We start from the raw sequence: 16908 nt of genomic DNA on the forward strand, positions 1-16908 counted from the left end.
TCTCTCGCTCTCTCGTTAAAATCAATGAAATCAGGTTATTGTATGTGAAAAATCACCGCACTGATGAACGCAGAAAAATCAAAGCCCATGCCGTTGGTTGCTTTACAGTTGGCTGCACTACGATAAATGTGTGTAAAGTGATAATTATACAATAATAAATAACTTTAATTTTTCTCCTTTTTTTCTTGTCACTTTTATTAGAAAAAAAGGAAAAAAATTATAAATAAATAAATAAATAACAGCTTGAATCCACATTATGTTATTTATCCCCCTGCAGGCATACAGTAGTACTTCCTCATCCTGTCTTACCAACTGCGCTGACTTCTCAGCATCTCCTTTCCTTCCTTTCTTCTCATTTTTCTTGCGGAAGATCTCCTGAAGCTGTAAGGAGAGAAAACATGAAGATGTCAATTTGAAGCCAGATCTGAACCGCTTGCATGTTCAAACACTCGCTGGGTTCAAAAGGTCATTCACTCTTTCATGCAGGTGTGTCATGGTCTCCTGGTAACATGATGAAGAGTGTTGCTCTCCTCAGCTGACTTTAAAGGTGATTTATGTTTAAGGCGTATTAAAGGGGAAATCTATGCTGAATCCAACATGACGGCTGCGCAGCAATGAGGATCACATTACTGGACATGGTGGTTCTAGCAGTTTCAATGAATTATCTCTCCTTTATAGAAATAGAAGTTATTTGGAAGTATCATATACAGCTATTTTTCAAACTGGCCTCTTTTGGTTTGGATTTCTGGGGATGACCCAAGCTAACGTCATACATAAAAACCCTGGATATGTTTCCAGTCCATCACAGAGCAAACACAATCACATGAACAGATTCTCACCTATAACCTAACATGCAAATGTCTGGATCGTCAAGCAACTTAAAATAAGCTGGAAAGAGGAAACACAGACACCCTGAGCGCAATGAATTATACATTTCTACCTATTTATTAACCGTCACTATTTCAATGTCACATCATAACAGCTGACAATAGAATCTGGAAAACTAAAAAACAAAGTCAATAAACAGCTAAGCTTCTGATGTGCCTGTGATACTAACTGTTGGATCTGGTTCAAATTTAGTTCAGGAACAGAAAGAGCGCTGGCATTGTTGAAAGAAAGAATCCTGAAGTCATCAGCATCATATGTTTAGGCGGTTGTGTGTTTTTTTGCTGTTCATATCGGAATCCCAATACTTGACATTATGGTTTTCTGCATGTTTAACCAACATTGTTCTGTCCTCATGTAAACTGCATAACATCCGTTCATCTTCGATAATATTTAATTCATGGAGGATTCCAGGTGACTATGGGTAAAGTCAGGACACACCCTGAAGAAACTCACAATCACACCTATAGACAACTTTAGCGATGCCATTTGAACCTTGTTTTTGACTATGGGAGGAAACCTGGAGAGATCATGAATACTCCACACACAAAGGCTCCCGAGTCCAGACTCTAACTCTAGACTCCCTCACTGTGAGCCCGCAAACCACTACACCACCGTGAGGCCCCCACATCACAACAGGATCAGAACATTTTTAATACTGATAAAAGGCCAACTCGAACACAGGTATTCATTTCAATGGTTGAACTGTATTCACTTTGAATAAAAAGCTCCTTCATCTGACTTCTTCAGGATCTTCTGCCAAACGCTCAGTGTGGGAATCACTCTCCTGTCCCACAGCTGCCTGCTCCCTCAGGATTTCAACCCGTCACCACTCCCTCCAGCTGATGTGCCAGCCCACTCCCTCCAGCCTCCACCGATACTCTGATCCAGTCCTGCCCGCGGCCACATTTTCAGTCGAAAATCTGTCAGCACATCCCAGGGGCAGGCAACACATGTGCAGCCCTCACAAGACGATCCCGTCGGACCACTGAGCTCATAAAAGAAAACACCTTGAGAAGATCTGCACTCTTCGTCTGACGCTTTGATGTAAAAGGAACAGCTTCAGCTGAAGGCGGTGGATACCGAAGAGAAGAATATCACTCAAACTAAAGACTGAAAATAATAGCCTATATCCCATTTTATTATTTTAATGTGCCTGTGAATGATACATAATCAAAGCTTTCATTCATGTATTTATGACTTTGCTAGTGTTTTGATGAAATGTGTGTGTATGGATCACACCTACAATAGCAGCTAATTATGTTGTTTTTATCATTTCTTTCTAGGCCAGTTTAGACGGTTCAACTCATTATTGATTGTAATTTCCTTTGACATTTTAATGACATTGATTTTTCCAAAAGATTAATAAAACAAACTGAAGTCATGTGATTGTGAACTGGACACTATTAAACAGAGCTGGTTTTTTTTCTCTAACATGACTGTAATTGTTCATATGACAGCTTTTACTTTTTGGAGTTTTGTAATCAGACAAGCCCATTATAGTAGATATTTAAATATCCGACAAAACGGCTCTCTGCGATACTAACAGGATGTTAACATCAGATTGTAAATACAAGTCGGATTTTCCATTGGTATCTGCTACTCACCACCATGAACTCCCTCTTGTCCACCATCTGGTTGCCGTCTGCATCAAACATATTGAAGGCAATCTTAAAGCCAGCATGAGGCTCTGCAGAACAGAGAGGACGACACACAGTGTGAGTGTGACAGTGGGCGTGTGCGTGCAAGCGCACGGATTGGTAAAGGCAAATTTCAATCCATACGTAGCAAACCATTTAGTGGCATGTGACACTCTTCTTATCTGCATGATGCTGTTTATTTATCTGCACTATTTCCGCCTATTTGGCAATAATCATTCAAAGAAGTGAATTTGCAGAATTAAGACAAATCTTTGAGTTATATAATTTTCAATTTATATCAGGAAAAAAATCTACTTGCAGCAGATAAACTTTAACTTTTCCTTCATGAGTACATAGGGAATTTGCAATCTGTAGTATTTCATATAAAGCACAAAACCGGCTGTAGTAGTCCTTAAAATGAAGAACTAGCATAAGATGAGGAAAAAGCTTTAAATGTTAAATATTTCAATACATGTTTTAGTTAATAATTAGGCCATTATTTGTATCTGCCTCCTTTAAACAAACATGAAACCTTTAGCAGTTTCCAGATTTCTGATAAAATAACTGTCTTTCTATTTCATGCCATACTGCTACAACAAATAGTATAGAAACGAAAGATTATCTTCATAGGAAAGAAATGAATTCATATCAAAGCAGAGATTGTACAAATTGAATGTACTTGGTGCAATAAACTGAAGTTTTGAAAGATTCTAGAGTTTTTTCTTCTTCTGTTTTCTGCTCCCTGGAGGGAAAACCACCACATTTGACAGCCAGTTGCACAAATTCCTCACTTATGTGAGGAAGAGCAGAGGCCTTTTCTATACAACACTCAGGAAGAGAGGGCGTCCCTTCGCTTGCTCCCTTTCACAGCAAATCATTGTAACTTGCAGAACAAATTTGGCAATTTTTAAAACATTTTTAATCCAGGTCCTCCACACTCAAGGTCAACCCCAGATGTGCCACCAGAGGGAAAGAAAGAAAATAAAGGGAATTGGAGTGAAGCAAAGTCATTTGCAGTTAAAATGTGAGAAAAAGTGGATGTGAAGACTTGAGTGACTCACTTGTCAGGATGCAAAGCAGGAACAGGTACTCTGTGTATGAGATGATACCTGGTGGTGAGATCAAGACAGAGAGAGTTATAGAGACGGTCTCACACACACACACACACACACACACACACACACACACACACACACACACACACACACACACACACACACACACACACACACACACACACACACAATGTTTACAGATGTTCAAAGACCGTGGGCCTCCTGAGCCTCGCACACTGACACGCATAATCCCTCCTTTCATGAAGATAGCATCTTAAAATGTGCCGAGCTGCCGACAGCCGTTTGGCCACACACCGTTTCTTTTTCTACACCCAAAGTGTCCAAAGTAAAGACACAGGCAGGGTGTGTGTGTGTGTGTGTGTGTGTGTGTGTGTGTGTGTGTGTGTGTGTGTGTGTGTGTGTGTGTGTGTGTGTGTGTGTGTGTGTGTGTGTGTGTGTGTGTGTGTGTGTGTGTGTGTGTGTGTGTGTGTGTGTGTGTGTGTGTGTGTGTGTTTGGATAAGCAAGTGAAAAATGTTTCAGGAGGTGATCCTTTCTTGCCTCTGGCACATTTAGGGGATCTTTGTAGCTCCGTCTCAGCTCCCTCTCCCTCCTTTTTTTTTCGCTTTCTGCCTGATCGTTCAGATAGTTCAGGGTGACTCGCTTGAGTGTTTCGGGACACTGCTTTTCCATTTGTGCGTATGTCCGAAGGAGTGCATGTGAAGGTGAACACGACACCAGTCAGAGCCACTGTCAGCCTTGTGGTTTGCTGATGCTTGACCGCTTTGTGTTGAGGAGCTGGTTTGGAACTGACTTCTCTATTCTCCGTGCAGCCCGAGTTCTGCAAACACTACAAAACACACTGTGATGCTCCTCAGATTTCTATAATAGAGTCCACATGTTTATGCCACCCTCTGCGATATACTAAACAGAAAATAGTGGATTGCTGTTAATCATCAGATGGTGATTATTACAAATTACATTACCTTAAACATTGTTTAATAAAATGATTGAAATTAGAAATAAATAAAAGCTGAAAAACATTTAAAAACAAAACCATTCTTTGCTCACTGAGGCTGATGTGGCCTGCCAGCAAACATGGGAGGAAAACCAAGCTGTTCGATGAAAAAACAGTCCTAATAAGAGATTGGAGAAGCATAATGACATCAAACCAAAGTTTGTCCATTCTTATGTACAACCTGTATAAATGTTGTGTCCATATTTGCATCACAAAAAGCTGACTTGATAATATTAGTTTTTGTTGTTGTTGTTGCCATCAACAATATAGTAGTCTATTTTTAGAACTATATTCTTGAATTGCATTTACTTTCATTCTTTTATATTTACATTTTTGTTTCAAGAGTTGTAAGTTTTTAATCACGCTTTAATCTAATGTATAAATGTTTTCAGCATTTTGTTCATGTGTATTAATGGAAAACACACAGAACTGCCTTGTTGCTGAAATTTACCACATTGTCTATAAGTTTGGAGCGACAAATAGTACTTATTGTCTGTTTGTCAAATTAATTGGTTATTAAAGAGGACTACACCAATGAATCAATATTGTTAGTTGCAGACCGACAGCAGTTTATAGTTTTGATGGTAATGTTCACCATTGCAACAAACATTGTTCTGAAACAATGAGCAACGTGTAAAACACAATACTTTCTCTCTCTTAAACACAGATGGGGAATTTTGTGTGGCATCTCTATATCTTATGGTAACATTACATTGATCTGCAGGAATTGCCTGCCGACTTATACTAAGCTCAGCCATTACAACTGTGCTAATTGCTATTCTCTAATTATCACCATAATCTGACTCAGAAACAGTTTAGATCGCAACCAGTGCAGAGGAACAAGGCCAAACGTCTGCACAGCCACTTGAACAGTGTGTACAGCATCAAGGCAGCACTATGCATTCCTTCGTCTGACACTCAGCACTGTCATTCTCAGAAATCCAACTCCATTCCAGGGATTTTAACTGTGTTCGTTCATCGTGGCACGAAGAGTCGAGCATGTTCTGACATCAGCACAGTTTACACGAAAGGAGGGTGGTATTGTATGAAAGGTAAATTACATACATGTGAATGGGCAAATTAGTGGTTGGACAGAGTGTCTATACAGAGGAGCAGTCTTGAAAGGGTAATGGGACATGCTTGTGATTTACAGTCACCTCTCATCCAAGAGGCTTCATCAGTTTTGACGAGGCAATTTTGGTAGACCATTACTTAATCTGTGAAATAGTCACAGACTGAAACCAGGTTCTTCTGTTTTACCAAGTAACTATATGTTTGTCATTGAGACCTCTGGTCAGGTGAGAGTTCTTTGTTGGCCACACAACAAGTCAAGTTTAAAGAGTTTATTTAGGTCTAGTCCAAGGCAGAGGAATCAAAAAACAAGTAAAAAAAAAACAGGAGAAACACAGGGAGCACCCGGAAAACATGTGATATCACGACACAAGGCACACTGACGATCAGGCATGAGGGGAGGGAGTTTGTACACACTGGGGAGGGGAAGACACAGGTGAAACACAGAGGGAGGGCAGACAGGAAGGACGAGTGTGCAGCGACGGAGACGAGGCAGGTGAGACTATACACCGATGGGGATCTGACAGGGGGACAACAAGGATAGCATTCCACCTTTCACCATGAAACCATCAGGCTTCTCTGGCCAAACGCTGGCCATTAATAAATGTCCCTCTTTATTCATCCTTAAGAGCCCAACAACTTAGCTGTCTCAAGTGTCCTTGAGCAAGGCCCTGAACCCCTTCTTCTATGCACAGCACAGTCCTGCTAAACAGCATTTGGACTGCAGACTCTGTGGTTGTGATGAGGTCACCAAATTGAAGGATTTCTTTAAGTGTTTATGCAAAATGCATACCTTCAACAGGACTTTTTTTTTTTCATTTTGGAGAAAGGATCAAAAGGTTGTCTGGCTTGGGAATCTCATAGTCTTGATGGTAGTATATTATAATATATAGTACATTGTGCATGTTATATCCAGACGTTGGTCACCCAGGCCATTATTTCTATGAAAGGCAACTGAAGTTTGTAAGGTTTTGAAGATGTTTCAACTCTCATACAAGAAGCTTTATCAGTTATTGTCATGTTTTGGCTTATCCTCCCTTCTTATCAGCTTTATTTCACCCCAAACTAATTACACCATGACCATTTTCCTATTTTCTAATTTCTAAGTCCTCAGTTATTTTGTTACATCTCATTCCGGGTGGTATCACAGTGTCTTTTTCTTTTCAAAACTTTCTTTTCTCCATCTCTGATTAGAAATAAACAAACAAATAAACACAAAAAACAAGAAGGCCATCCCCTGTTTGAAGCATGCTCACATAAGTTACAAGCTGAGGAACATACTTCTGTTAGAGGGAGGGGAAGAATCACACATGGTGTGCTATATTTAGCATCTCTCACTCAGTGTGTGTGTGTGTGTGTGTGTGTGTGTGTGTGTGTGTGTGTGTGTGTGTGTGTGTGTGTGTGTGTGTGTGTGTGTGTGTGTGTGTGTGTGTGTGTGTGTGTGTGTGTGTGTGTGTGTGTGTGTGTGTTTGTGTGTGAGATAATTACTACGAGGGCTCAGTCCATGACTGTGATTACTATGCCACATACTTCTTCCCCTGATACCCTGATGCTTAATTAGGACGAGCTTCTTGACATTTCTGCCTTTGGTGTTGCTAAATTCAGTTGTTCCAGAATTAAAGGAGGAGAGGAGGTGAGGCAGAGAGTGGACGGAGAAGAGAGGAGGAGGAGAGATATATTTGTTTGGCAGTGAGAAGGAACAGCATGACACCAATGCCCGGATTAGTGACACCTACAGTGACACAAACTCACTCAAGTATTACAAAATGAACACAAACCGAAAGGCCCACAGCCCTGCTGCACATGAGCTCAGTGTTAAACAGCTACAAAGACCCCTTAAAAACAGGTTTTTGCTCCTTGCTTCTTTCAAATATAGTCATAGCATAAAATACTACTGATTATTTATAGTGAGATCCAAACATGAGTTTGTCTTTCATGAAGGATATTCAACTGTATGAACTAAGACCTTCAAATCATTTTTATTCTGATGAAAATGAAAAGAATTTACAGTCTGTAAGTGTTCATTTATGTGTTTGTGTGTTAGTGGAAAGACTGCCTTCCTCTGGATTGGTGTGTGTGTGTGTGTGTGTGTGTGTGTGTTCACGAACCTCGTTCTCTCAGGTTGCGAAACAGTTTGGAGGATCCTCTCCAAACAGGGGGAGTGTCTGACAGGATTTTCTCCAGTTCCTGACATGCACGAACAAAAACACAAAATATTAGTGAAGATGCATCGTAGCACAGCTGACCAACTTCACATATATCAGCTTCAACAGCGACAGGGTGACGGAGAGACAACAGCATGCTGTCGAGACTAGCCTCTGCAGTTCAAAAGGAACTTTCTCTGGCTTTGCAAATAATCATCAGATTTTTCTGTTTTCAAGGGAAAAATAATGTTTAAGAATTTTATGTTGTTTTATGCCACCTTCTATTGGCATGTCATTAACTAAAAATAAAATGAAATATCAACAATTAGACTAATTTACTGCGCAAATATACAAAAACACTGAAATGCACATGGCACATGGTGCGACCATGAGCAGCACCGCCAGTTCAAGCAGTTGAAAGTGAAATATGAACACATGCATATGCTTGAAAGTTACATCTTATTTAATCTGATAAACAGCCATTGCAGGCAACGCATAAGGTTACCATGAGAAAAGGAAGTGGGGATGTAAACAATGCGGACACGAGCGAGCAAAGCATCTGTGTGTAAGCAGCAGGTGGTGACCAACAGCTGAGAATGAAATGTTGCCGTCACTGAACTCGGCCTATTTCCTGAGTGTATGAGCAGTGGAATGATGTTCAATTGTCAACTGTGAAGGGAATTAGCATGATTTCCAGACTAGTGAGCGCACCTGAATATAAGCCACACCCACCAGATTTAAAAAGGAGAAAAAAGAAAGCATGTGAAAAAGCCATAAATTCACCGTGTCGTTGTTAAAGCATGTGAAAAAAAGTAGCGGCTTATAGTCCGGAAATTATGGTACTTTAAATACCACAAAAAATGAGACTGGTCAATATCACTGACAATAACAATATTAAATATGTAGTAGGGCAACTGTTTCTCCTATAATGAGCAGTGCATGTGCACATAGAAGTCATACTTTTAAATCAAGGAACTCCTCAGCAGATGTAAAACAAGATAAACTCTGCACGCAGCCTAAAACAGGTCGACATGCAACAGATGTGTGATTGCGACACGGAGGAGCAGGAGAGAGAGAGAGAGAGAGAGAGAGAGAGAGAGAAGGGTTTAGCGTGTGTCTCCCACCTGTTTGGTCAGGGACCTCCAAGGCCTCTTGTCTGCCAGGGAATGAGACAAAAGAAGAGGGAAGAAGAGAGTTTGGGTGGGCTCGGTCCGATAGCATCTGTATGATCTAGAAATGGGTCTTAATGTGCCGGGTACAGTCACAACACACACACACAGACAGGCTCACTGTATATACACTGTCATCATCACAGGCCCATTTGTACCATCTAAAGTGCCCCGTGCTCGTCTTTGTAGTATGTGGAATGTCCCTGTAAAAGCACATACTACTTTTGTTCTGTTTTATACAACAAAGTTCATCTAATTCAACTTCAAAGGGGGCATTAGAGGATGCCGGCTGCTGAGAGGGTATGTGAGGCTGTATCGTATGTCAGCGAGCCAAGGCCACATGTAAACACACACACACACACACACACTTACAGGTGCACTGTTTGCACGCAATTGACTCAAACACTCCATTGAGAGAGAAATAGTAGTTTTTTTGGTTCATGGAGAACTTTTAGACCTGTGGTCATACAAGGAAAATGAAAGATTGTCCAGTTTAGATATTTATTGGATCAGAGAGACGGCTGCATGTGAACACATGGAGCGTGTGTGCGTGTGTGTGTGTGCATGAGTGTGTGAGTGTGTGAGTGACTAACATTAACCACAGACTAAACAAAAGCTGTAAAGCCATCTGCTTTGAGGCTGGCTGGCCGGGGCTAATCTGTTACGACTGGCAGCAGGCTGACAGAATCTGCAAAGATGTGTTTAAACCAAAGATCTTAAACTTGGCACTGACATCCATATTGGGAAATCAAGCACAGATCAGAGATGTACGAACATAAAACACAACGGGGTTCAGTTGGCGAACCAATTAATCTTTAACCTTCAAACAACAATTACTGAAAAAAAACATCGTAAAGAGCCTTAAAGTGCAATAAGAAGCATGTGACATCACCTGAAAGCTATATAAGTATGAATTAGGGAGACAAATAAGTTATCTGAAGGGTGAGTACATTCTAATGAAGTTTACACTCCTATGAAAGAAAACTATCAGATTTTAATGTGATAAATCTGCTTGTGTGACTTCATCGACCAGGATACAGTAAAAGCCCAGCCGACACCGAGCAGCTGGAAGACCTAACATGTGTGATAGAGGCAGTTTGCTCCCTTCAAGTTGTACAAAACTTAGTACTGTTACACGTTTCATATTCTATGTTTCAGACACTGTGAAGTAATTTCTTAAAGTGGTGGTATTTGCCTTCACATTATGATTGTTGAAAATTATATTTTTAAAGATAGATCATGCAAAACGCTTTGCTTCCATTAAAGTTATTTCAGTTATATTAAATATCACTATCACAGAAATAACCAGGCACTGAGACGGCGAAGACACATGGATTGATACACACTTCTCGGCTCACTCATGGTAACCGACTCGATGAAGTTCTGCGGTGTCATGTACAGCTGTCCTTCATACTCCACAGAGCTGAACGTGCGGAAACGATACTCATGGGAAGACATGTACACGTCTCCATCCTCAAAGTCAAACGTGCGTGCCTGAGAACACAGAAAAACAAAGCAACCTGTTAAGAAAAATAATAGTTTGGATTCATTCCTGGAATAAGTGATCAAAACTATTAGAAAATCCTTAATAATTTCTTCCAAATAAAGAATTATGAATAATTATCAAACCAGGAAATATTTATATTCATACAGGTAGAAGAAAATAAGATCAACAGTTCAAATATTACTCTACTAACTGAGAATCATAATGAATGTTTATAAAAGCGTATAAAAGATTAGTGCCTGATGTCAAATAGACACGTTTCTCATTAAAATCTCAGAGCAGAGAATCACTCATGGCTGATTAATTTCCCACAGTGGCCACGGTTCGAGAGCGGCTCTCGCAGATGTGACAGATTTCTGTGCAGATGGAGCGTCTCATGCAGACAGCTGAATCTAAACTCAGTGTGCCTCTTCACTTCTTTTGAACTTCTGTAATGAGGAGATCCATCTATTCTTGGCATTGACTCTCTCCATTTAGCTCTCCGCGATTATAAATAGAGTCAGCACCTCTGGCGCAGGAGAGAGCAGGAACACCCACCCGGCCCAAACACACTACTCACTAATACTGTCACCACTTTCTACTTGATTAATCTCTCTCTCTCTCTCTCTCTCTCTCTCTCTCTCTCTCTCTCTCTCTCTCTCTCTCTGCAGAGCTGGAGAGCTGCTGTGCCACCAGAATGTTGAGCTGTGTAATGAGCAGAGAGGTTTCCAAATTTAGACCTGCTTGGAACTGGCAGAGGTTCCCGCCCTGCTCAGCTGGCATGCTAATGAGAATACAGATCCATTCATGAAGCTTTGATGGCGCTCCGGCTAAAGGGGCTCTCACAGGAATGAAAAGGAGACGAGTGCTTGGCTTCACGGGGAATGCACTGCAATCAATCGCCAGAGTGTGGAGACACCCGCGGCTTCGACTCCTGCTAATGAATGAAGTTTGTAAAGTTCTGCAGAGGCGGCTCAGTTCACAAGCGACACGCCGTGCAAAAGAAGGGCACGTTAGCGACTCAGAATAATTTGCTTTTGAGTGTCGTGGACTGTGAGTTTGTCTGGTTGTAATGTCATATATCCACAACTGTTTCTGCAGCCTTGTCTGGTTCCTTTGACTGCACAGCAGATGCTCCAGGTGTTTTCCCTTCAGGCAACTTTGTGTTTTCTCTTCACAGCTGCACCTCTTTCACCCTCTCCTCATTCCCCAGCTAAACTATGTCTTCCTCTCTGTTAAACTCTCCCCGTTCCTTCCTGATCATAGGTTTTAAGTTATTCCAGCGCAGTTAAATTACAGTACAATCCAGCCAGCCGAGGTCCAAGCAGATATAAAACCTGTTCTCAAAACAGAAACTGCAGAGGCTGTTTTTCCAGGTTATTCTCTTAATTACTGGGCATCAAACACTTTCACTGAGGAAGTAGCCATTTTCTCAGCTCTGATAGTCTGTTGCTTTAACTGCTCCCTTAAAGGGAAAATCCACCAGTTTTACACATCAAAGCCTGTTTGCAGGTGGTGAGAAATACAAGAAAAATATTTGTGGCTGCAGCTGACGCTGAACAAAAAGGTGCCTCGAGTGTTGCTATATGGGACGCACGTCTTAAAGGGCTGCTGTCCTGTATGTTGTGGATGCTTCAACACACCTGATTGAAAAACAAACAACTCCTTAATGACACAACAATTCGATTCTAGTGTGTTAGTGTACAACACGTAGGGGCCTTCCAGGACATCACCGTTGTATGAAATGATGGACAAATGCACCTCACTGCACAGAAATTAGGCAATATATCTGATTCATATATCTTCTTTTGTCCAACTGAGGTTCACAGCGTCTTGGAGCCGACCCCAGCAGACAATGAGGGAAGGTCGAACACAACCTGGACAGGTTGCCGGGGCAAACACGGCCATATTCAAACCTGCAGGTTGGAATCACCGATCGACCTCAAATGCAGATTACCCAGAGAAACTGTCACCATGAAGAAAGAGCACGAACCACTACAAAGTACTCCAGTTATTATTGCTGCCTCTCATACCGGTGTCCGATGGTAACGGCAAAAATCCCAATCCTGATTCTGTGTTATTGTTTATTTGAGCCATGGGGGTTTTTTTTCTCTCGTTTTAGAAGGAATTTTGCAGTTTTAAGTGTTTTAGCAAAATGAATTCAAAACCAAACATAACCAGAAGATTAAGACTGGCCTGGTCAAAATAACATAAAGACATTTAAAAAGGCTGGTCTTGATAAACATTCATGTCCGGTCTATCAACGTGAAGAGATTTATCGGTCATCTTGTACAAACAGTGAAAGATAAATAACAACAATCAAGAATAAATAAAGCTGACAGGTCTGCTATGTTCTTTTCACGGTTTTTTCTCTGAAGTTAATGTTTTTTTTTTGGACAAGAGCCAAATTTTTACAATCAATTCTCTAAATGTTTTCATCACTTCATACCTGCTTTTTTTATTTTTTGTATTGCTGCAATCGCTCTCTGCTCACTTCCTTGGAACTCTCCACATCTTCTTCACAATCATATCTAGTTTCTAATTTCCCTTCGCTGGGTCACCTGACAGTTGTTAAATATTCTAGCTCACCTCCTCATAAACTGATCAAATTCGGCAACAGGAAATCTCATTTTAAAACTGTTAATAAAATGTAATCTTATGCTACACGTCACTAGTTTTTAGGCTCTATTGTAGGTTAATTTTGTGGCACAAACACAGCTGTTGATTTTAATCTTTTGTGCTTTTCTATTCGTGTATCAATACACACGAATAGAATGTCGTTGCTTGGTGTCAGTATTTGTGTTCGCTATGGGGAACTTTGTGGACATGTGTCTGGTTTCCTTGAGTGTCTTTGTGATTTTATTTTGAAAGTTTCAAGTAATTTCTGTCTCTGTGGTTAATTTACATCTTTGTAAATGTTTTGTAATTATTTTGTTCTCTTTATAATCATGCTGCTTTTCATGTGGTGAGTTTATTTATTATTTAATTTCTACTCAATATGATAAAAAAAAGCAGTTTGTTAAATGGTTTTGATGAGCTTTTACTGTAAAGTGTGACTCGAAATTCTCAGGGTGTTTTGTGACTCATAATGTGATCTTTGAATGCGGCGATTTGCTCTTCACAACACACACAACTCCACCTGTCAGTTCAGTACTTGTGTTTTCAGCCCAGAATAAACTTTCTCTCTTTCACAATGTGAAAACACTGAACCGTGACCCAAACCTTTTCTCAGTTCACATGCATCCATATAACATGATGGATAGACATTTTGATTGTTCCGCTTTCTCTCTGTGAGACTTCTCTAAAAAGCCTAGACTATTTCACCCTCTATTGAACAAGTGATGTGACTTGGTAGCTTCTTCTTGTGTTATAGTGGTTTGGTGCAACAGTAGATGTGGTAGGAGGGTTGTTCAATCTTTAATGGAAATGTGACGACAGGTTTCGCTCTTTCAGAGAATTTCTTTTGTCAATGAATTGTGAATGAATTTGAAAATTCAAATTTACACAAGTTTTAATGGAATTTATTGAACTCACAAGGCAGAAACTGATGTCTATATGGACTTGAAATATCCAACATCTCGGATTCTAATTTAGAATATCCAAGTAATTCAATACCAAGTCAACAACGAACAACACAACAAGAAACGTTGCAATGATTTCCACAGAGGTTTACTGTAATACAACACTGTGTCCACATTGACGTGAGGGACAGACCCATGCTCAGCTGGCCGTCACTTCAGCACCAGCTCCAGCGGAGAGCGCCTCTCCGTTCCCCTTCCTGCGGCTGCGCAGTGCGCGCTCACGTCGCCCTGCAGCCAAACAGTGAGGCACAGTTTCCACTGGGAAAGGAGGGACACACTTGACCCGCCCGGTGGAAAGAAAACACGAACAAAAACTACTATGGCGACATGGAACAGACCAGGCCTAATCGGGGAAAAACAAACAAAAAAAAAACAGTCCGCGTCTTTTGCCAGAGGAGCTTTCAGTTCACGGACCTCCACATTGACCCCTCCATTGTGTCAACAATAACACAGCTCGCCTCCACCTCAAGCCCCCCCGGTGCCCCTACCTTCTCCTTGGCCTCCACTGTGGGTATGGACGGCAGCAGCTCGTTGATGCTGTGCCTCCCCATCCTCATCCTCACTGCGCCGCCCGTCGCGTCGCGGTGGAGGTAAAGCGCCGCGGCGGCAGCAGCGGCTCCCCCCGAGGCCACGCACAGCCCGACAGCCGTCCACCTCCGAGCCCGTCCCCCGCCGAGAGGCCAGAGGTTGAGCCTCCCGGCCAGCGCTGCCACTCTGCGGAAAACAGCCATTTCTGCTGCCGCTGTGATGATAACTTTACCGTGGCAGCGCCAAACTATCGCGTTTCCACAGGGTTCTCGCGAGATTTGTCGAAGCTGAGTCCGGAGTCCCGCGGAGGTGCCGCTGAAACTCAATCAAACATAAACACGCACATTTCAGAGCTGTAACTTATAAACCAGTCATTTCTCATTTAATACACATGAGAATTTAACCACTACAGTTCTGCTGATGCATCAAATATTTCACTTCAACAACAAATGTAAAGAAAAGTTAGACAAATGATAAAAGAGTGACTATATTGGCTATTTCTATCCTATTATAAATAGTCATAATACAGTAAAGACGGAAGTTTTTGAGTGTATTTTAAATTAGTTAAATATTTAAATTACACTATGACATTAGGAGGAGAGTTTCTTTCTATATGCTCAAAGTAGTTTAATCTTATTCATTTAATTGTTTCGCAAATACCAAGCCAAGCACACCCCGAAACTAATGTGCATTGTTGCACGTTTTTAGGCTCAGATGCTTGGGGTTTCTTTATTTCTTATCCTTTTTATGCCTTTCTTAATCACTTCGTTTTTATGTATTTCTTATTCTCAATTATTTAAGATTTAGATTCTAAATTAATTAAGATTCTTGTTTTAATGCATTTCCTTTATTTATTTGAAAAGCATTGTGAATTGGTGCTAAATAAATACATTTGCCTTGCTTTGCCTTAGGTGGTACTGTCTAATGCATGTTGTCCTTTTTTTATATCAACATTTCAACAATAAAGATTTCACTATCTTGTGAAAGTCCACTGTACCATTTTCTGTCATCATACATGCATGTCTACCTAAAGTATTGAACAGGCGGGTCAAACACAGGGCCTGCGTGTCAAACCCAGGCCCCACTAGAGCCAAGAAATGACAATGCAAGTTGTAGAAATTCAGATGTAAAACAATCACTTTAGTTATCAAAATCCACTATTTTAATAAGAGGAGCAGACACACGGTAACACAACACTGAGACCCAGTTGAGGGATCAGTGATTATCCAGTGAAATCTATCAACTTTACCCAGAGTGAAGAAATCTTAGCTTTAAATACATATTGTAAAAGTGAGTTTGGAAAAACATGCATGCCGAAGGCTGCAAACAAATCCTGTTCCTTGAAGAGAACTATGCATTCGGTAAAAGTAGCCTGAGAGGAAAGACTGCTTGGATTTCAGATCCTTCAGAATTTTTGGCAAATAAAGCAAAATAGTCAAGTCATTTATTTTATATTTGGGCAAAATACAAACACAAAATAAGAGCTGGATAACTTTTAGACATATTTCTGTATGTGTAAATTTCCTTAAAAAAACCATTTTGTGATGTAGATTTGTTCCTACTCTTTGCACTAACACAATGCATATTTAAGATTATCTCAGTTTGTGGCAGTACATAGATGAAAAAAACCAAAAACTCCAACTGAAAAACACACAGCAAAGTGTGAGGCCCTCAGTCATGGACACTTGTGTCACTACCAGACTTTCTTCAGGTTTTTCAAGTTGTTTAACATCCCGTCAAAAAGGTTTCAGCGCAGCATAGCAGCACTGACAAACTGGAAAACACAGTGAAGGATATATCACTTTACATTGGAGGAGGTTGAGGCCGAAATGGGCGAATTCGATCAGCATTTGTCCGTCTTCACTTTTCATTTGGGGTCAGTATTCAATTTCTCAATGCACATTGGACATGAAAGCAGTCACTGAGGAGTCGATATCAAACAAATATCAAAGATGAACTCTTCATTTAAGTCTTTACAAGTAGGACTAATGTTAACCTATTGGGACTTTTCTGTTGACTTTGATGCTGTGAGAATAAAGGCATGAGGTCTAATAGATGGGTCGTCACCTGTTCACACATGAAGCTCCATGGATCACTCTGCCGTTTAGTCGAAGGCAGATCAAACAATGACTATGAAAACCTGCAGGTTGAATTAAATCATTTTGAGGGTAGAGCGCAGCCATTAAACCCTTGATTTGTTTCTTTGATTTCTATTTCGTTCATAATCTAAACTAGATTAGCGCATTGTGATGTTGAATCATGGCAACAATGACTGACTGGCTGACTGATAGTAATGGCGTTAATATTTAATGAACCATTAGGGCTACATCTTGTAA

General features: G+C 40.7%; 1 protein-coding gene across 11 annotated transcripts in view; it reads right to left on the minus strand.

The window, feature by feature from the left end:
* Nucleotides 1–14839, minus strand: part of micu3a (mitochondrial calcium uptake family, member 3a) — a 34920-nt gene extending 20081 nt beyond the window's left edge. For 6 of the 11 annotated variants that reach the window (XM_080464850.1, XM_080464853.1, XM_080464846.1 and 3 more), the window contains exons 1-7: nt 14533–14820; nt 10327–10474; nt 8936–8967; nt 7776–7854; nt 3587–3634; nt 2493–2575; nt 310–381 (exon numbers count right to left, since the gene is read on the minus strand). In XM_080464850.1, the coding sequence (XP_080320976.1) occupies nt 310–381; nt 2493–2575; nt 3587–3634; nt 7776–7854; nt 8936–8967; nt 10327–10474; nt 14533–14775 (705 nt within the window). In that variant the 5' untranslated portion in view covers nt 14776–14820. Of the gene's footprint in view, nt 1–309; nt 382–2492; nt 2576–3586; nt 3635–7775; nt 7855–8935; nt 8968–10326; nt 10475–14532 lie in introns of all 11 variants that reach the window. The other 5 variants (XM_080464848.1, XM_080464851.1, XM_080464847.1 and 2 more) reach the window with 4 other exon arrangements.
* Nucleotides 14840–16908: the final 2069 nt, after the last annotated feature.

Source organism: Lipophrys pholis, assembly GCF_963383615.2.
Source record: "Lipophrys pholis genome assembly, chromosome: 5".
NCBI lineage: Eukaryota > Metazoa > Chordata > Actinopteri > Blenniiformes > Blenniidae > Lipophrys > Lipophrys pholis.